The sequence below is a fragment of the Neoarius graeffei genome, chromosome 14 (genome assembly GCF_027579695.1).
Source record: "Neoarius graeffei isolate fNeoGra1 chromosome 14, fNeoGra1.pri, whole genome shotgun sequence".
Classification (NCBI taxonomy): Eukaryota; Metazoa; Chordata; class Actinopteri; order Siluriformes; family Ariidae; genus Neoarius; species Neoarius graeffei.
Genome location: NC_083582.1, coordinates 70,160,479 through 70,181,341, shown reverse-complemented (window position 1 = coordinate 70,181,341; position 20,863 = coordinate 70,160,479). Strand labels below are relative to the sequence as shown.

General features: G+C 42.5%; 1 protein-coding gene across 1 annotated transcript in view; it reads right to left on the bottom strand.

Moving 5' to 3' along the window:
• The window catches only part of LOC132898574 (disintegrin and metalloproteinase domain-containing protein 12-like), a 326,512-nt gene extending 309,120 nt beyond the window's left edge, over positions 1-17,392 (bottom strand). Inside the window, exon 1 of the mRNA XM_060940283.1 lies at positions 17,243-17,392. Coding sequence (XP_060796266.1) covers positions 17,243-17,333 — 91 coding nt within the window. The 5' untranslated portion in view covers positions 17,334-17,392. The remainder of the gene's footprint in view (positions 1-17,242) is intronic.
• Between the last annotated feature and the right edge of the window lie 3,471 nt (positions 17,393-20,863).

The window sequence follows — 20,863 nt, the reverse complement described above, 5'->3', positions numbered from 1 at the left end:
GGACTCATGGCCAGGTATAAAAATGATGTACGTTGGAGAAATTAATCAGTTTTTGAGAGCAAACCAGCATGGCACATCAATGCAGTTTCTGCCATATAGAAGTATAGATATGTCCTTGTGACAGCAGACTAACAAATAACATCAGGAACATGCACATCACATTATTGAAGGAGCGATGAGGTTCACTGATTGAAAGCATTGTGAGTTTAGAGTTGTGAAGGATGGAAAACAAGTGTTTACAGTCAAACAGGTCTCTTGTGAAATTCCTTATTGTCCAATAAGTTTTCTCGGTCTCTTTACTTCACTCCCTCTGACCTTTATGTGCATACCGAAGCTCCTATTTTCTCCCAGCACATGACATCATCCTGCACATGGTCTGATAAATTACACTGTGTACAGTAGGGTAACAGGGTGAGAGTGATGCCCCCTGCTGGTCACCACGAGAATTATGATGCTCTCAAAGGTTGGCCTTTGCTCAGGTGGCTTGGCAGTCAAAAGTTAGTCAGTGAAATGTGGGAACAACAAATGGCATGTGTGTGTGTGTAGTAGTAGTAGTAGTAGTAGTAGTAGTAGTCGTCACGAGAAGCACATCTCCAACACCATGTCGAAGAAACCCTGTCTAGATTGAATATTACGAAAAGGAGCACTATTATTTTGTCCCCTTACGTCTTGGTGTCCATCATCCATTAACACATTTCACAGAAACACACCAACAACTCATTCAGTTTGCAGGTTATATTCAAACCATACCCTACTGTGTGTCAAATTTTTAGTGTTGAACACATTTGAAAGTAAAAGTCAAATGTCAAAAATATAGGCTCCCACACAAAATGGCACTCAATACCAATCCCAGTTGCTGCAAAACTGTTAGCAAGGAATATTTTCATGAATTCACAGTGTTTAGCTGGGAAATGTGTGTAACCTGGTACTAAGACCCAACAAATGTCAGCCCGAGGGCTTTGGCATTCAGGGTGGGCAAACAGCCGTACCATATGCCCCTCCATGGCAAACAGAGTGTTGAGGAAAGCCAGAGCACACTCAGATAACCTCTCACAACCTTTGGATAAGAGCTGGAGAACAGCGATGATACCGGAGTCAAAGTGAGTAACATGGGGCTGCCAGCTTTGATCAATGGACACTTGTCAACTGTCTCCATGACCTAAGCAGGATAAATACCAAGCCATCCATCCTGACATACATATACAATTCTTCTGCATCTCCAGAAAAATCATTTTCAATCCAGAATGAACTCATAAGAATATTGTGATCGACTGGAATTGCGTATAGTGCATGCACATATTTCTGACATGCATACTGCATTTCCATCTTTTCATGTCTCCAGTTCGTACAATGAGTTCTTTGTAATGTACGACAATTCGCTTTGCAAGGGCTTGATGCTCGGCTCTTTCTTCTAGCCAACACATTCAGAGGCCACACAGACAAAAAAAAATGTCATCAATTTTGTTTATTCATGAAAATGAAATGATAAAAAATACTAAATTCAGTCTTGTAAGTTTCAAAAAAAGGAATTTTTTTTCAACACATAAGAGCAGCCAGCTTATACATGTTCCACAGCTATCATGAACACCATGAATTCTGGAAAATATTCCTCGCTGAGAGTTTTGCACCAATTGGGCAACTGGAATTGGTACTGAGATGTTTTGTGATTTCTGACAAAAGACTAATAGCTAAATTAATTCTATATTGGCTGACGAAATCAACTATCTTATGCAGCTGGGTGATGGAGCAACTCAACTGGGATTCTCTCTCTCTCTCTCTCTCTCTCTCTCGCTACCAAGTCCTACAATCAGTGTCAGTGAAGCGTGAATCCTCCACGTGGCAGCATCTAGCCCAGAGGAGCTCTGAGAGCATTACAGCTCACTGATCCATGTTTCCAGGCTGTTTACAAGACTAAATTTATAGGTCTTTATGGATAACTGAGTACGGACAGCACGGGGAATAAGCCAAGCTCATGGATATGGGCTTGTGCTTTGAGCTTGGACTCAGTTGGCCAGCCATTTCTCATGACATTTAAATTACACTTCCACTCAAGGTGGTCTAAATATTGATTTTTTTTTGGTCTTTTGAGTATTACATGATCACAATGGATTGGTAACTGAACCAATCCCATATAAGAATTATAAGTGTTACTGGTGCAAAATGGTACAGCCTGATTTTTCTTTTTTTTTTTGTCATAGCATTCATTTATAGTTGTCTCTAACTGAATCCACCACCAGAATTTTGTGCTCAAAAGATGCAGAGCTGTTTGGTTTTTAAAAAAAAAAAATCAATCTCTTTTCTTTTGGCTGTTCCCGCGCATTCAGGGTCGACACAGCGGATCTGTTCCACATATTCAATTTGGCATTGGTTTTACACCGGATGCCCTTCCTGACACAACCCTCCCCAATCTATCCGGGCTTGAGACCAGCACTAAGAATGTACCGGCTTCTATGACCCCAGTGGCTGGTTATTTTACCTAATCTGCATGTCTTTGAACTGTGGAGGAAACCCACATAGATACGAGGAGAACATACAAACTCCATACAGAAAGGCCCCCATCAGCCATGAGGTTCGAACCTGGAACCTCCTCCCTGTGAGGTGACAATGCTAACCACTACACCACAGTGCTGCCCTTTAATTACATCAATGTAAATTCCATCCATCCATTATCCATAATCGCTTATCCTGTGCAGGGTCACGGGCAAGTTGCTGCCTATCCCTGATGACTATGGGCAAGAGGTGGGGTACACCCTGGACAAGTCGCCAGGTCATCACAGGGCTGACACACAGAAACACACAACCATTCACACTCACATTCACACCTACGGTCAATTTAGAGCCACCAATTAGCCTAACCGCATGTCTTTGGACCGTAGGGGAAACTGGAGGAAAATCCAGAGGAAACCCATGCAGACACGGAGAGAACATGCAAACTCCACACAGAAAGGCTCCTGTCGGCCACTGGGCTCGAACCCAGAACCTTTTTGCTGTGAGGTGACAGTGCTAACCAGTGCACCACCATGCCACCCGGAAATACTACATATAGCTTATTATTAATATATAATGTGAACATAGTCTTGCAAATTTTGCAACAGTTTGTATGAAATTTTACAAAATGTACAGTTAGGCTTAAGGTAGGGTCAGCTTTGGTACCTCTTTCTATGAACAAAATCCCACCAGACAATCCTTAAAACCAAGCAAATCTTCCAAGAAAGCAATTTCCTAAACAGTTCTCATTAGCCCTCACTGTTCACACAAAGCAGGCTAATAGATACCATGTGTCATGGATCACATTCACATGGCACGTTGAGTCACATCCCATCACCAGGAGAAAAAAAGAAAAGTTTTAGGGCATGTCACATGATCACATCACCACTTGGGCTCGTGAGAACTTATTGGAGTTACATCTTGAGAGAGAAAGAGGTCATTTCAGCCCAATTTCAGAGCAACTTGCTCCAGATATTTCATTTCATTTCAAGAGTTATCGACTGTAAAACTTCATATCTATGTGGGGACGGATAATAAAGTCAAGACAGCAGTCTTTTTTTTTTCTGTTTCTCTGTCAACACCAAGCACATTAGCGTCAGTTTGACAGCTGCGTGAGAACCTGACACGATATCTGGCAGGGGTCTGATGTGATATGATCTCTCCACTTCAGAATTCAGAATCACACTCGGCTAAGCTGTCTCATGCTCCATCAGCGACAGGCATTTTCTGGGCATGAACGCAGATTCTGTCAGATTATCTTTGGAAACCGAGCCTCTCATAAAAGTGTGTCAACTGTCTACCCACATTACAGTAGAACTCCTTGCACAATATAAAGGCACTTTATAAAGCTGTAGCTCTGAAGCACTGGAGCACAATGGTCACTGGGAAATGGCAGAGTAAGTGCCAGTGCCAGTCCTAGTTTTTTTTTCCTCTTTCTCTCTCTCTCTCAACTGACATTTTCTTAACTCTTGGGTAGTTTAAGGAAACTGGGCCAACACTGTGCAGAGTGAAAAATCATTAAAAATGCAGCAGGCTCACACTGAGTGCCAAACACATTCTAGAATTTAGCTTGTGTTTTAATAAAGCTGTATTAGTAACTGAACCTGTCTTTAAAATACACCAATCAGTGATTATAGGTGAAGCATGTGAACTAGAAAAGTTTTAAATTTCAAATCTCAGAGCCATAGGTCTGGGAAAGAAGAGGATACCGTTGATATTTGTCATATTTATATCAAACCCAGTCACAAATGGAGAAGCCATGGAGAAATGGTTAGAGAATCAGCTTTGGGACCAAAAGGTCGCTGGTTTGATTCCCTGGACCAGCAGGAATGGCTGACATGCCCTTAAATGAGGCACCTAACTGCTCCCCAGGCTTCTCTGGGTACGTTGTATGTCGCTCTGGATAACAGCGTTTGCTAAATGCCATTAATGTAAAATAAGCAGTGCTTATAAATTAGTCACCCAGAAGTCTAATAAAGCACGAACCAGGTGCTGAAAATAAGATATACTCTTCCAAATACTCTTCCTAGGCGTAATGAACTATTCCTGCCTCAACAAATCAGTTATGTAGCATGGCAATACTTCGAGAGTTTAAAGCTTAACATGTCATAAAATGGGGTGGCACAGTGGTGTAGTGGTTAGCGCTGTCGCCTCACAGCAAGAAGGTCCGGGTTCGAGCCCCGTGGCCGGCGAGGGCCTTTCTGTGTGGAGTTTGCATGTTCTCCCTGTGTCCGCGTGGGTTTCCTCCGGGTGCTCCGGTTTCACCCACAGTCCAAAGACATGCAGGTTAGGTTAACTGGTGACTCTAAATTGACCGTAGATGTGAGTGTGAATGGTTGTCTGTGTCTATGTGTCGGCCCTGTGATGACCTGGCGACTTGTCCAGGGTGTACCCCGCCTTTCGCCCGTAGTCAGCTGGGATAGGCTCCAGCTTGCCTGTGACCCTGTAGAACAGGATAAAGTGGCTAGAGATAATGAGATGAGATGAGATGAGATGAGATGTCATAAAATGGCCCATTACACTGAGATGAGCTAGCTAGCTAGTCCACCAGCCGATGGAGATCCTGAGAGGCAGGGCTTCATGTGCGTCTATGTGCATCTGAATGGGGGAGGGGTCAAAGATAAATCAAATCACCAGTTTTTTAGTTCACTTTATAGTTCCTAATGCTTGCGTCACACATTGCCGTTTCAGCCTTGCATATGTACGGCGTATCAGGATACATGGCAGTAAGAAAGGAACGTCACAGCATCGCCAGCTTACGTCACTAATACTCTAGGATGCGTAACACGATCTCCTTGTATACCAGGGTGCGGCGTATTTTTAAGTCCGCACTTAAAAATCCATAGCACCTACCACATATGTAGCAGCTTTGATACGTCACACATACATCACGTGTACACCATAAAAACGAAAGCTACGCAGCAGTGACTCAGCAGGAACGTTGCTTGAACAGCTATTACGCCGTGCGAATGCTTTAGTTGACATGTGTCTGATGAAGGTGGCTCCAAGGCTGGCTGGGTGAATGCGGCTGATGTCTTCCCTCTTCCCTTGCCCTTCTTGGGTCCTGACTTCTTTGCTGGCATGATGCGTTCTTGACTGTGACGAATGACAACAAACGCAGTGTGAGGCCCCCTTTTATACTCACCTGTGAACGCCGCAGATATGCCGCAGGTACCCAGCAGCAACGTCACACATAAGAACAAAATGCCACGCCAACAAAACGGTTGTACCACAGCAATGCATCATACGCCACACATGCGCCTCAGTACGCCATAACTTTACATCCCTTGAACCCCATACAAACCCCAGATACGCCACAGTAATGTCACACATACAGTATGCTGTGTACATCACAGGACTTTAATTTTAGACAAAATATGCCTCATTTCTTGCTGTTTAACCCACACGCCACTTACATGGCAAGATACGAGAAAGTGTGACACAAGCATAAAAGCCAAATTGTACCTAATGCACCTTCAGTGAATTTTTTTTTAAATATTGATGAAATCACATTTTAAATGACTTTTTAATGATACAGATTTTGTCTAGGAGATAGTCATTATTTCATGAACTCATCTTCAGTAACCACTTTATCATGGTCAGCGTTGATGTGGATCCAGAACCTATCCTTGGAAGACCAGATATGAAATGAGAATACACCCTGGACTGAACACCAGTCCATTGCAGAACACCATGCACACACTGATTGCTAAATCATACATTCACCGGCCACTTTAATAGGAACTTGTTATCTCATCTCATCTCATTATCTCTAGCTGCTTTATCCTGTCCTACAGGGTCACAGGCAAGCTGGAGCCTATCCCAGCTGACTACGGGTGAAAGGCGGGGTACACCCTGGACAAGTCGCCAGGTCATCACAGGGCTGACACATAGACACAGACAACCATTCACACCTACGGTCAATTTAGAGTCACCAGTTAACCTAACCTGCATGTCTTTGGACTGTGGGGGAAACCGGAGCACCCGGAGGAAACCCACGCGGACACGGGGAGAACATGCAAACTCCGCACAGAAAGGCCCTCGCCGGCCACGGGGCTCGAACCCGGACCTTCTTGCTGTGAGGCGACAGCGCTAAACACTACACCACCGTGCCGCCCAGGAACTTGTTATACTGGATTCTAAGAGTCCTGTTCTTGGCTGCAGGAGTGAAACCCGATGTGTTCTTCTGCTGTTGTATGCTGAGATGCTTTTCTGCTCACCACGGTTGTGAAGAGTTGCTATGAGTTACTATATCCTTCCTGGCAGCTCAAACCAATTGGCCATTTTCCTCTGACCTCTCTTATTAACAAGGTGTTTGTTTCCACCCACAGAACTGTCGCTCACTCACTCAATGTTTTTTTTGTTTTTCGCACCATTCTGTGAAAACTCTAGAGACTGTTGTGTGTGAAAACCCCAGGAGATCATCAATTTCTGAAATACTCAAACCATTACCATGAAAGTGAAAGAAAGTCACACTTTGAGATCACAATTTTTCCCATTCGGATGTCTGAACATTGTGAACATTAACTGAAGCTCTTGATTTGGATCTGCATGATTTGATGCATCGTGCTGCTGTCAAGGGATCGGCTGATTAGATAACGGCATAAAACAGCACGGTGGTGTAGTGGTTAGCACTGTTGCCTCACAGCAAGAAGGTTCTGGGTTCAAGCCCAGCAGACGATGGGGGCCTTTCTGTGTGGAGTTTGCATGTTCTTCCCGTGTCTGTGTGGGCTTCCTCCGGGTGCTCCAGTTTCCCCCACAGTCCAAAGACATGTGGTTAGGTAAACATGGGGCGGCTATGGCCTGAAGGTTGGGCTGAAGTGCCTTTGAGCAAGGGCACCTAACCCACAACTGCTCCCCGGGCACTGTAGCATAGCTGCCCACTGCTCTGAGTATGTGTGTGTACTCATTGTTCACGTGTGTGTGTGTGTGTGTGTTCACTGCTTCAGATGGGTTAAATGCAGAGGAGGAATTTCACTGTGTGCTTAAGTCTGTGCTTGAGTGTATGTGTGACAAATAAAGGCTTCTTCTTCTTAAAAAAAACAGCAGGGGTATGGGTGTTCCTAATAAAGTGGCCGGTGAGGGTAGACTCATTCACACTTTGGGGCAATTTAGTCTATCCAATACACCATAAGGCATGTTTTTGGGAGGTGGGAGAAAAACATAGAACCTAAATATCTAAGTGCATCCGTTCCCTTGGCAAACATTCTGTATCCATTTCCGATACGTTGCCTCGACAAACTATACAGTAGTGCTTGAAAGTTGTGAACCCTTTAGAATTTTCTATATTTCTGCATAAATATGATCTAAAACATCATCAGATTTTCACACAAGTCCTAAAAGTAGATAAAGAGAACCCAGTTAAACAAATGAGACAAAAATATTATACTTGGTCATTTACAGTATTTATTGAGGAAAATGATCCAATATTACATATCTGTGAGTGGCAAAAGTATGTGAACCTCTAGGATAAGCAGTTAATTTGAAGGTGAAATTAAAGTCAGGTGTTTTCAATCAATGGGATGACAATCAGGTGTGAGTGGGCAGCCTGTTTTATTTAAAGAACAGGGATCTATCAAAGTCTGATCTTCACAACACGTTTGTGGAAGTGAATCATGGCACGAACAAAGGAGATTTCTGAGGACCTCAGAAAAAGCGTTGCTGTTGCTCATCAGGCTGGAAAAGGTTACAAAACCATCTCTAAAGAGTTTGGACTCCACCAATCCACAGTCAAACAGATTGGGTACAAATGGAGGAAATTCGAGACCATTGTTACCCTCCCCAGGAGTGGTCGACCAACAAAGATCACTCCAAGAGCAAGGCGTGTAATAGTCGGCGAGGTCACAAAGGACCCCAAGGTAACTTCTAAACAACTGAAGGCCTCTCTCACATTGGCTAATGTTAATGTTCATGAGTCCACCATCAGGAGAACACTGAACAACAATGGTGTGCATGGCAGGGTTGCAAGGAGAAAGCCACTCCTCTCCAAAAAGAATATTGCTGCTCGTCTGCAGTTTGCTAAAGATCATGTGGACAAGCCAGAAGGCTATTGGAAAAATGTTTTGTGAACAGATGAGACCAAAATAGAAATTTTTGGTTTAAATGAGAAGCGTTATGTTTGGAGAAAGGAAAACACTGCATTCCAGCATAAGAACCTTATCCCATCTGTGAAACATGGTGGTGGTAGTATCAAGGCCTGTTTTCCTGCATCTGGGCCAGGATGGCTTGCCATCATTGATGGAACAATGAATTCTGAATTGCACCAGCAATTTCTAAAGGAAAATATCAGGACATCTGTCCATGAACTGAATCTCAAGAGAAGGTGGGTCATGCAGCAAGACAACAACCCTAAGCACACAAGTTGTTCTACCAAAGAATGGTTAAAGAAGAACAAAGTTAATATTTTGGAATGGCCAAGTCAAAGTCCTGACCTTAATCCAATCGAAATGTTGTGGAAGCACCTGAAGCGAGCAGTTCATGTGAGGAAACCCACCAACATCCCAGAGTTGAAGCTGTTCTGTACGGAGGAACGGGCTAAAATTCCTCCAAGCTGGTGTGCAGGACTGATCAACAGTTACCGCAAACGTTTAGTTGCAGTTATTGCTGCACAAGGGGCTCACACCAGATACTGAAAGCAAAGGTTCACATACTTTTGCCACTCCCAGATATGTAATATTGGATCATTTTCCTCAATAAATAATTGACGAAGTATAATATTTTGGTCTCATTTGTTTAACTGGGTTCTCTTTATCTACTTTTAGGACTTGTGTGAAAATCTGATGATGTTTTAGGTCATATTTATGCAGAAATATAGAAAATTCTAAAGGGTTCACAAACTTTCAAGCACCACTGTATATATTTCAGTAATTGTTTTCTGGATCTCTTGATATAATTGAATGAATCTCTATAAATCCAGTACCTCATGCACACTGTGACCTTACAAGTTTAGGGGTTAACGTTTTACATAAAACTCATAAATTCCAGACAGCGGGACGTAACTGTTTGGTATTCATACATGTGGCTAATTTACCACCTCCCCCTGCGTTTATGTTGGACTCTGCCTTGCCTTCACAACACACTCTCATCCTGTTCCAATTTAACCTCCTGAAACACAGAGAGGCACCTGCTCTTACGAAGAACCTCCAGGGCAAAATAGATTAATTATCCCTTTATTAGCTAGCCCTTAACAACCTGAGAAGGGTCACCACTTCCTGCCTTTCCTGTGCACTGCTTCTCACCAAGTGCCATTGTTTTTTTTTTTTTCCCACATGAGCTTCCTTCCCACACAAGGTGAGTTTTCAGCATGACGCAACACGCAGGGTTCACTTGCAAATGAACCCCAGACACACTAATGGCTTCTTATAGTGCGTACAGTATCTGAGAAAGAGAACAACAAGAGACAAGGCATAAAGACCAGGGAAAACGTAAGAGAGTGTGAAAGAAAGAGAGAGAGAGACAACAAAGGAATCCCAAAGTGAGTTCATATGCACAAGGGAGAGGGAGCAGGAGCAGGAGCAGTTTTCTCCTCAGGCCAGTTGTTTCTGCTTTCACACATCATCATCACAACATGCCTGCGTTTACCACACTCAATCATTTCCCTGCATTCTCCCACATCTTTTCTCCTTCTGCTTCCTAAACGCTATCAGCTTATCCACTGGCCGTCATGTGCTACGCTTGCAATGATGGGTTCCCTTTTGGGTCTGGTTCCTCTCAAGGTTTCTTCCTCGTGTCGTCTGAGGGAGTTTTTCCTTGCCACCATCACCACGGGCTTGCTCATTGGGGATAGATTAGGGATAAAATTGGCTCATATCTTGGCTCATTCAGATTCTGTAAAGCTGCTTTGGGACAATGTCTATTGTTAAAAGCGTTATACAAACAAACTTGACTTGACTTGACAATCAGCCTGATAATCCAATAACAATCCAATTGATGTGTTTTTACTGGATTAAACATGAACGCTTGATGTACGCTGGTAGAAACTGGCTTTGTGTAAGGCTCGAGAACTCAACGAAGGCCAGACAGAGAAAGAGGAGAGGTGATAAGACAAAAAGACTGAATGACAGGTGACATGAGATAGGAATAGAGATGGAAAAGAAAGACAGGGACCATATTCCAAATGTAAAACATGGATGGTTCGTGCACATATCTGGGTGAGGAACGGCAGGAAATTTCTTTCCAGTCTTTACTGCAGTCATTTAGTGATCTAGAATACTTCCAAGCATCCCATTACCAGTCCCACAATACCGGTAACTGTAACTGTAACTATAACTATAATGAGAACTATGAATAAATCGGACCCCTGCAGTGTATGTGGTTGGTGCTCACACCAGACCGATAACGATCCCTATATCCCAGGCCTGGGTTTATCCGTATCCGTGAGACTGCTTCCTGGAGCAATTTTTCCAGGCTTGGACCTGATCCGATAAAACATCTGACCAATCAGGTAATTGTGACATTGTCTGAGCATGTGCTATTTTTCCCCAGGCATCTTTGTACATCCTTGTTGCATCATGAAGTCACGGAATATGGATTCACCGAAAATAAAAAAAATAATAAAACAAAGCACGGATCTTTTATTCACGGTTATGTGATTTTCCGTGAACTATCAATAGCAAATTAATAAAGTAAACATATAAATGCAGAGCCCTGTGATGACCTGGCGACTTGTCCAGGGTGTACCCCGCCTTTCGCCCGTAGTCAGCTGGGATAGGCTCCAGCTTGTCTGCGACCCTGTAGAACAGGATAAAGCGGCTAGAGATAATGAGATGAGATGAGATGAGACATATAAATGCAGGTCAGATATTTTAATTATGAACTTCGTCAGTCCAAACATTTAATTGTTTCAGAGTTCTTAATTTTTTTATCCACGCTGCATCATCCGTATGAGATCAGTAACCGATCCGTAATATACCGAAACATTCGTGACCGATCCGTAAATTATTAGCATCCGTGATGCATCCGTATTAAAATCCGTAACCACTCCGTATTTTGTATCCTTTTTTATTATAATTCTGTAATCTGTGACCTATCTGTATTATATCAACCACCGGAGTGTGTACATGGGTTGTTTTGAGGTCCAAGCTGTACAGTATGACCCGGAATAATGTGTGACTCCTTGGAAAAAACTTCCATGACTATTCCTAACTTGCATGCGTTTATTTACCTGAGTGGCAGGACCAAGTGATATTATATTATAGTCAGGATTATAGTTGCGGTGTGACTGCTCCAGACTGGAACTAAATTCAGGCAGAGGTATAGTCATAGCTGGAGTTATAGTTATCGGTGTTGTGGGACTGGGCCCATAGGCGGTTTTAAATGGGGGCCAGGGGGGGCCAGTGCCCCTGTAAAATTGCTCCTGGCCCCTGTTGTGGCCCCTGTGCTGAACAGATAATAAGCTTTATTAATTTCGACGTGCGCTGGCTCAAAGATCGGAACTGACATGATGGAGTGTTCCACACAGACTCCTTAAAGCGCTACACGCACACTGTTACCTGCAGCAGAAAGACCAGCAGCAGCGCGAATTGTAAACTTCGGACGTGAGAGATAACAGCTGCAGCCCTGCAAGGACTAGGCTACTGCCAAGAGGCGAAGGTAAGGAAAATTATTCAGTTTTGTAACATCAGTGTTTACACATATCCATGTTTTACTGTTGTTGTTCACTACAATAATAAATCCGTTTTATTGCACTTTCTTAAAAGTGCATTGCACAGCAATAAGTAGCCTAACTTAATATTTTTGGGAAATGGGTAAAATAACCGACAGTGTTTAACCTTCTTGTAAAACTTGAATGGCCTTGTGATATGTAGAGGCTACATTCCTCTCCGTTTACTTTTTAGTATAGGCCTACTGTAGGCTATCATCATGAAAAGGAGCAAGAAGGACATTATGTCCTTTTTTGCCCCTGTTGGCAAAAAGCAACATAGAGAGAGTAAGGAAGATGAAGATTATGAAAGAGGAGAGAGAGCCAGAGGTGGAGAGAGAGCCAGAGGTGGTGGTTGGAGAGGTGGAAAGTGAGGCATCTGAAAGGCAATCTGAGAGTGAGGATGAAGACATTCAGGATCAGATTGAGGGACAGAATGAGGGACAACCCAACAAGTCATTGGGACAACCAGATTCACCATGCATATCAAGTACAGCACCATCAGGTTTGTGATGTTGAACAAATGTGTGTGTGTGTGTGTGTGTGTGTGTGTGTGTGTGTGTGTGTGTGTGTGTGTGTGTGTGTGAGCAGTGTCGGCCTACAATTCATATAGCCTACCCTGAAAGTGTGAAGTCTGAATAATAATTAATAAATATAAAATAAAAATAATAGATATAATAATAAATTAATAAATGAATAATGATAAATAAATGAATAATGATAAATAAATGTTGTTCTCAGTCGCGCACGCATATTTACTGTATTCATCTTTCTCCAGATATCAGCAAGTGCTTGGACGACACTCCAGTGCAGCCACATCTGAAGAAAATGTTCATTGTATGCAAAAATAGAAATCTTATTTTACAAAAAAGAGAAACATGGTTTTAAGATTTATTGAGCACAATTTATTTTATGTTTAGGCTACTGAGACAGAATGTTTATCTCATTGTATTTATGCTCAATGTATGTTGTTTTGGTTTTAAATAAACTAAACAAAACATTTTGAACACTTAAATATTGCCATGTTTTGTCCATATGTGCCCCCCTGAAAAAACACTGGCCCCACCTCGGCCCCCCTAGTAATTTTGGTCTAGAACCGCCACTGACTGGGCCACTTAGGAAGCCAGGGTTTTGGGTTGTTGTTTTTTTTTCTAAGAACGTATACACCTGCATTGAAATAGAATAAATTGATTGAGGCAAATCTAAATGAACAGTGGATAATTCATTGAATAATCTGAAAGAATATGTCATCACATGCACAATCAGAGTGTTTGCATTTAACCTGGCGCCAGAAAAAAATGCTTCATTGGTGAGGAAAGAAAAATGTAACAAACTTCAACTTACCGTTCAAATTCACCTTTTGATTTCCGCTTGAAGGATGTTTTTATCATGACTTTGTAAAAACACAAGGTGCTCAATATACTGAACAAATGCTACTCTCTAACGGGACTCACAACCTGCGACATAAGGTAATACTGACACTCTTTATGTGTATGAATTTAATCTGGAATGAGATGAGATGAGAAACGTAAATGAAGAGTTTCAACAAGTGGCTCGTGAAAATCATATACACAAACCTTTAACTGAAAATGTATGTGGCATTCAGACATTTTCTTAAGACTTCATTCATATCTTGTGTCTTTTTTTATTATCTTTCTTCTCTTACTCTACAAATTCACTTACACTCACCGGCCACTTTATTAGGAACACCCGTTAGGACCACCTGCTGTTTTGCGCAGTTCTCTCATCAGTCGATCCCTCGGCAGCAGCACGATGCATCAAATCACGCAGATATAAATCAAGAGCTTCAGTTCATGTTCACGATGTTCAAACATCAGAATAGGAAAAATTGTGATCTCAAAGTGTGACTTTCTTTCACTGTGGCATGGGTGTTGGTTTGAGCCAGGTGGACTGGTTTGAGTATTTCAGAAACGGCTGATCTCTTGAGGTTTTCACACACAACAATCTCTAGAGTTTTCACAGAATGGTGCGAGAAACAAAAAACATCGAGTGAGTGACAGTTCTGTGGGTGGAAACAAACGTCTTGTCGATAAGAGAGGTCAGAGGAAAATGGCTGATTGGTTTGAGCTTTTTGTCAGGAAGGATATAGCAACTCTTTACAACCGTGGTGAGCAGAAAAGCATCTCAGCATGCAACAACAGAAGACCACATTGGGTTCCAGTCCTGCAGCCAAGAACAGGGATCTTAGAATCAAGAACAGGTTCCTATTAAAGTGGCTGGTGAGTGTATATGAAAAAGTGATCAACGTTAGGGTTAAAGACGGTCAATTCATCAGAAACTGAATGAAATCCCACTACATTGTCTTTCCATGTACAAATTCCTCCCAGAAAAAGAGAGCCATAATGCCGTCAACATCGTTTCACTTGACCTTCTTTACCTCTCTTGTTAATAGAGTGCACTTCTAGTTGATTGAGCGTCCATGTCAGTAGGCGAGTTGATGAATCTATCATGGCTGTCAGTGCTGTCTGTAATGATACTCATTAGTGTAGTCCTCCCCAAAGCCTCCCATCATTGCAATACCATGGCTAGATTAGGTAGGTCACATGGATTTTAATTTCGCCAGAGAAATGTCAACACTAATAATGCATTTGGCGTACCTTTATGATGTGTTTGATTCCAGCAATTCATTTTCCTCCACACAGGATCAACCCGCAATGTGAACTTTGAGACAATAACAAAGTGCACTTATTAAATCCAGCTTTAAACATCCATCACAATGGAGGAGTGGGAGCGATCTAATCACCTCGTTTGCTTTCACTTGAAGTGCTTAACCAATCAGCTACAGCACAGAGAGCAATCATTGCAGGCAAAAGAGCAATAAACACTCACACACACACACAGACAGACACACACACAGAAACCAACAAACCGCTTTAGTCGATAACACTCCATTGCTCCAGAGCAGAACAGCATATAATGGAGACACAGATGGAGACAGATCCCAGTTTCCAAACATGAACAAACAACTGTTCGGGAAACTTCATCTTAATTCACAATTGCTTGTAGTTAGTGCCATGACGAATCCTTAAATACTTGTACGAAGTGAAGGCACCATTACAAATCAAAAACCTGTGATAAAAAGCTTTGATGTGAATTTAAATACAGCAGTTTTAATGAAAGCAGAATGGACTTAAATGGGAAAAAAGAATGGAAAAAATAGCAGTTGTTTACACTTACAGTGCTGAAGCAACTATTACAGTAAATGAACTCATGATGTGTTGCCTTAATCCTTACTTGCCACAAGTACAGTCTGTTTGATTGTTACTGTAATTTGCCCAGAGGTGTGAATGTGAGTGTGATGGCTGTTTGTTTCTGTGCTAGTCCTGTGACAGATTGGTGACCTGCCCAGGGTGGACCCCACCTCTCGCCCAGTCAGCTGGGATTGGCTCCAGCTCCCCTGTGACCCTGACAGATAAATCTCATCTCATCTCATCTCATTATCTCTAGCCGCTTTATCCTTCTACAGGGTCGCAGGCAAGCTGGAGCCTATCCCAGCTGACTACGGATAAATAGTACAGAAAATGGATGGATGGATGGATGGATGGATGGATGGACATATGGACATTTGATTGTATATAAATCAACGTCAATTTGATATCTGTAAAAATCAGATTCTGACAATAATTAATCCAGTATGTTTAAATGTACATAAGTAATCAGATAATGGTGTATGTTTGAATTTAAAGAGAAATAAACTGATAATCAGATTTTGATAACCAAAATGTTCACATGTTCTTAAGTAATCAGATAATCATAAAACAATGTATGTGTTTGAACGTGATGAAAAATTTTCTGATAATCAGATTTTGACAATAATTTATCCAACATGTGTACATGTACTTAAGTAATCTGATTATGGCAAAACTATAAGTATATCTGAATGTAAAGAAGCAATCTGATAAATACAAAAAAATCAGATTAGGACAATGTTTACATGCATCTAAGTGAGCTGATAATGGCAAAACTATAAGTATGTTTGAATGTAAAGAAAATCAGATTAGGGCAATGTTTGCATGCATCAAAGTAATCTGATTATGGCAAAACTATAAGTATACTTGAATATAAAGAAATAATCTGATATCTGCAAAAAAAAATCAGATTAGGACAATGTTTACATGCATCTAAGTAATCTGATTATGGCAAAACTATAAGTATACTTGAATATAAAGAAATAATCTGATATCTGCAAAAAAATCAGATTAGGACAATGTTTACATGCATCTAAGTAATCTGATTATGGCAAAACTAGAAGTACGTTTGAATGTAAAGAAAATCAGATTAGGGCAATGTTTGCATGCATCAAAGTAATCTGATTATGGCAAAACTATAAGTATACTTGAATATAAAGAAATAATCTGATATCTGCAAAAAAAATCAGATTAGGACAATGTTTACATGCATCTAAGTAATCTGATGATGGTAAAACTATCAGTATATTTTAATGTAAAGGACTAATCTGATATCTACAAAAATCAGATTAGGGCAGTGTTTACATGCATCTAAGTGAGCTGATAATGGCAAAACTATAAGTATATCTGAATGTAAAGAAATAATCTGATCACTGCAAACATCAGATGATTCATCCAACACGGTTCCATGGATTTTAGGAATCTGATAATGGCAAAACTGTCATGTATTCATTGTATTAATGATTGTAAATAAAACTGTATCGAATTAACACAGACAGCAAAATGTTGCATTAAATTGAAATTATTGAGTATGTTTACTTGTGTAACACACAAGATAGACTTTTTTGATGGGGGATGGGGGGGGGAGTCGTTATAGTTCCAACAGACTCGTGTTTGTAATGTGATAAAGCTGCAACACATACAGCTTGTGCAGCTGAATAACTGTCACAGTGCTGAATGAACGCATGCATTGTTTATGCAACTTCTTTAATGTGTTGCATTAAAGCTTATAGTGTTGCATTATCCGAAAAGGTGTAAAGTAAACTCTTCAGCACAGAAGTCTATTCAACACTAGGAGTTCATGCAGCCCTGCTGATTTAGAGAAATCAGATACAGACAGATCAGTCTGTTGTGCAAACTAGTGATCGTGCACTTCTCTGTGCGTGCGTGTGTCAGTGAGTCTTACCTTGGTTAGACAGACTGTCACCGGAGCAGACCGACAGCATCATCAGCGCGACGCGGACAGACGAGAGCGCGAGCTCAACTCCAGATGCCATGCTGCCGGTGAGAGGCTGATCTGACCCGGACCGAAGCGGGCTGACCAGGGCCAGATGGAACTGATATCACGGCACCATCACATACAGAGCAACAGCTGATGTGCCTGATGTGCTGAACTTCAGAAACATCCGATCCGCCACAGCTGGAGACCGCGCGCGCCTCCGACGCGACGCAACTTTCCACCGCTGGCCGCTGAGCTTCAGAGCGCGTGCGCGCCGCCAATCAACACTTCTGCACACTGGTGTACACAAAGAGCTGCAAACGCTCCTCTGGATGTCACCAACACACACACACACACACACACACACACACACCAGGGTGAATTGCAGAACAAAAGGCTGTGAAAGAACATGGTCAAATCAGAAAGCAGCAAGATTTAAAAAAAAAAAAATCATAAAAAATAAACACCCTGTAGGCTGGAGTTTCTTATTCTGGCCAAACTTGACTTGCTTTGCATGCATCATTCTCAGTGTATGCAATCATATCATTCTGTTCATGCTATTATTATTATTATTATTATTATTATTATTATTATTATTATTATTATTATTAAAGTTTCCACATGCTCTCACAATCCAAGAAAACCATCATTGGACAGGACATCAGACTTCTGTATCATGGCTGGGATCCTACAGGATGTGGCCAGGAGATGCAAGCTCAAGTGGTTAGATATGAAGCTGGGACAAAGAAAGAGCACATTCATTCATTCATTCATTCATTCATTCATGTGAAGGTATCTCATGCAGTCTCATACACATCTGAAGTTGAGACTGATTATGAACTGGAAGGATGTAGCTGTGCTTGAGGAACTGTCAGAGCCAGAGTTGACACATCATACTGAAAGGGCTGTCATGGGTACCTTTTTTTGTGGTGGTGGTGGTGGTTTCCAATGTTTAATGGGGGAGTCCGTCCATCCATCCATCCATCCATCCATCCATCCATCCATTTTGGCATATCACCACAGTGACGTGGCTACTCTGATGGCTTCAGCCATCAGTTATTCAGGTGACATTGGGCATACCTAACCACCTGTGTTTTCTTTCTCTCCCCCGCCACCCCAAATCTGTCCCTCTGAGTTACATGGAGTCAACAGGAAATCTTTTGGTGGAGACGGTGGGGACCTCGACTGGCTATCATAGCCTGCAGGGAATCGGCCGTCAGACATTCTGTCGCATGTCCCAGACCCGGTGAAATGTAACTGAATTGTCTTGGCCAGGCCTAAGGGTCCCATCTGCATCTCATCATTGCTGAGGAGTGTGCTCCCATCACCCAATCAAGCATCCAGCCAGAGCAGGTCATGATATATTTTTTACCATATTAACATGCCATTGTTGTGTGTTATGCCTGATGTAAAGACTCTCGTCTCTGCGAGCCTACCACACAGATTTAATACTTGTCATTTTTAGGGCATACCTAACAACGTTTTTTCTTTCTCTCTCTCTCTTCCCCCCCCCCCCCCCCCCCCCCCCCCCATCTGTCCCTCTGAGTTACATGTTGATCCTGGGACTGAGATGCTGGCCTCTTCTGCCCCTCGGACCTGCTTGGTCCATCCTGGTGCCCTGTGTCTGGTCGGAGTTTTATCGCCCCACTCCTGTGAAGGACGGCCCCATGAGGACAGTTGAGGGTTATACCTGTTAAAACTGTTAATATTATAGTCAGGCTGTCTGTTGTTGCCCAAATGAGGATGGGTTCCCTTTTGAGTCTGGTTCCTCTCAAGGTTTCTTCCTCATGTCATCTGAGGGAGTTTTTCCTTGCCACCGTCGCCACAGGCTTGCTCATTGGGGATAGATTAGGGATAAAATTAGCTCATGTTTTAAGTCGTTCAAATTCTGTAAAGCTGCTTTGCGACAATGTTTATTGTTAAAAGCGCTGTACAAATAAACTTGATTTGATCAGTGTGTCTAAGGAACATAACAGTTGTGGTTTTCCATTGTCTTCTACTGGATTATTAGAGAGGTTTTCTCCTCACACTCATGGACAATTTAGAGTCACCAGTTAACCTAACCTGCATGTCTTCGGACTGTGGGGGAAACCGGAGCACCCGGAGGAAACCCACACAGACACGGGGAGAACATGCAAACTCTACACAGAAAGGCCTCCTCGGCCACTGCGGCACGGTGGTGTAGTGGTTAGCACTGTTGCCTCACAGCAAGGAGGTCCAGGTTCGAGCCCCGTGGCCGACGAAGGCCTTTCTGTGCAGAGTTTGCATGTTCTCCCCGTGTCTGCGTGGGTTTCCTCCGGGTGCTCCGGTTTCCCCCACAGTCCAAAGACATGCAGGTTAGGTTAACTGGTGACTCTAAATTGACCGTAGGTGTGAATGTGAGTGTGAATGGTTGTCTGTGTCTATGTGTCAGCCCTGTGATGACCTGGCGACTTGTCCAGGGTGTACCCCGCCTTTCGCCCGTAGTCAGCTGGGATAGGCTCCAGCTTGCCTGCGACCCTGTAGAAGGATAAAGCGGCTATAGAGATAATGACATGAGAGATACAGTATATAAGTTTAAAAAATCTTCTGCACTGCAAAAAATGGAATCTTACCAAGTGAAAATATCTTGAAAATAGTTGAAATGATCTAGAATTTCCTATTAGAAGAGTACAAGACACCAATTCTGAGATTATTAAACCTAGTTCTAGATTACAGCCAACTTATTCTAAGATGTCTTATCAAGTAAAAATATCTGTCCATGCAGCAAGATAATTTCACTAGTATTAAGTAATTTTCTCCTCAAATTCAGTTTTCAATTTTTTACAGTGTGGTTTAGTTCACACCCACTTCAGGTTGAAGTTTCGAACACAGATACGAATATTTGGAACACTAAAGAGATGCAGATACACTGTCATTGTATTACATCCCTATTTTTGAGTGAAGGGGCAGAACAGTGGTGCAGTGGGTAACACTGTCACCTCACAGCAAGCAGGTTCTGGGTTCGAACCTGCCGGTCAGCCGGGGTCTTTATGTGTGGAATTTGCATGTTGTGTGGGTTTCCTCTGAGTTCTCTGGTATCCTCCCACAGTCCATAAACATGTGGATTAGATCAACTGTGTACTCTAAATTGCCCATAGGCGTGAGTATGAGTGTGAATGTCTCTCTGTGTTTATCCTGCGTTAGACTGGTGACCTGTCCAGGATGTACCCCTCCTCACACCCAATGTCACCACCCCAATTCAACCACGACCTGTGATGGATAAGCAGATTAGAAAATAAATGAATTCCAAACAGAAATGGGATCAAGTTTGAAAATTTCCACAAACATGGCATACAAACCTCTCTCTCTAATGCCGCTTTTCCACTACCAACGCGGCTGAGTTGGGCTGAGCCGTGCCGTGCTGAGTTGGGCTGAGTCGAGCTGAGTGGGGCTGTTGGAGTTGCATTTCGACTACAACCGCGCTGAACCATGCTGGCTGGAAGTGGGTGGACACATTGGGTGGAGTTAGCGAAAGGGGGTGGACGTCACGTGATGTCGTTAGGCAGCGCAAACAGTGACATCAGTGACCTTTTAAGCGGTAGTCTCACGACCCGGATAGTAAACAAT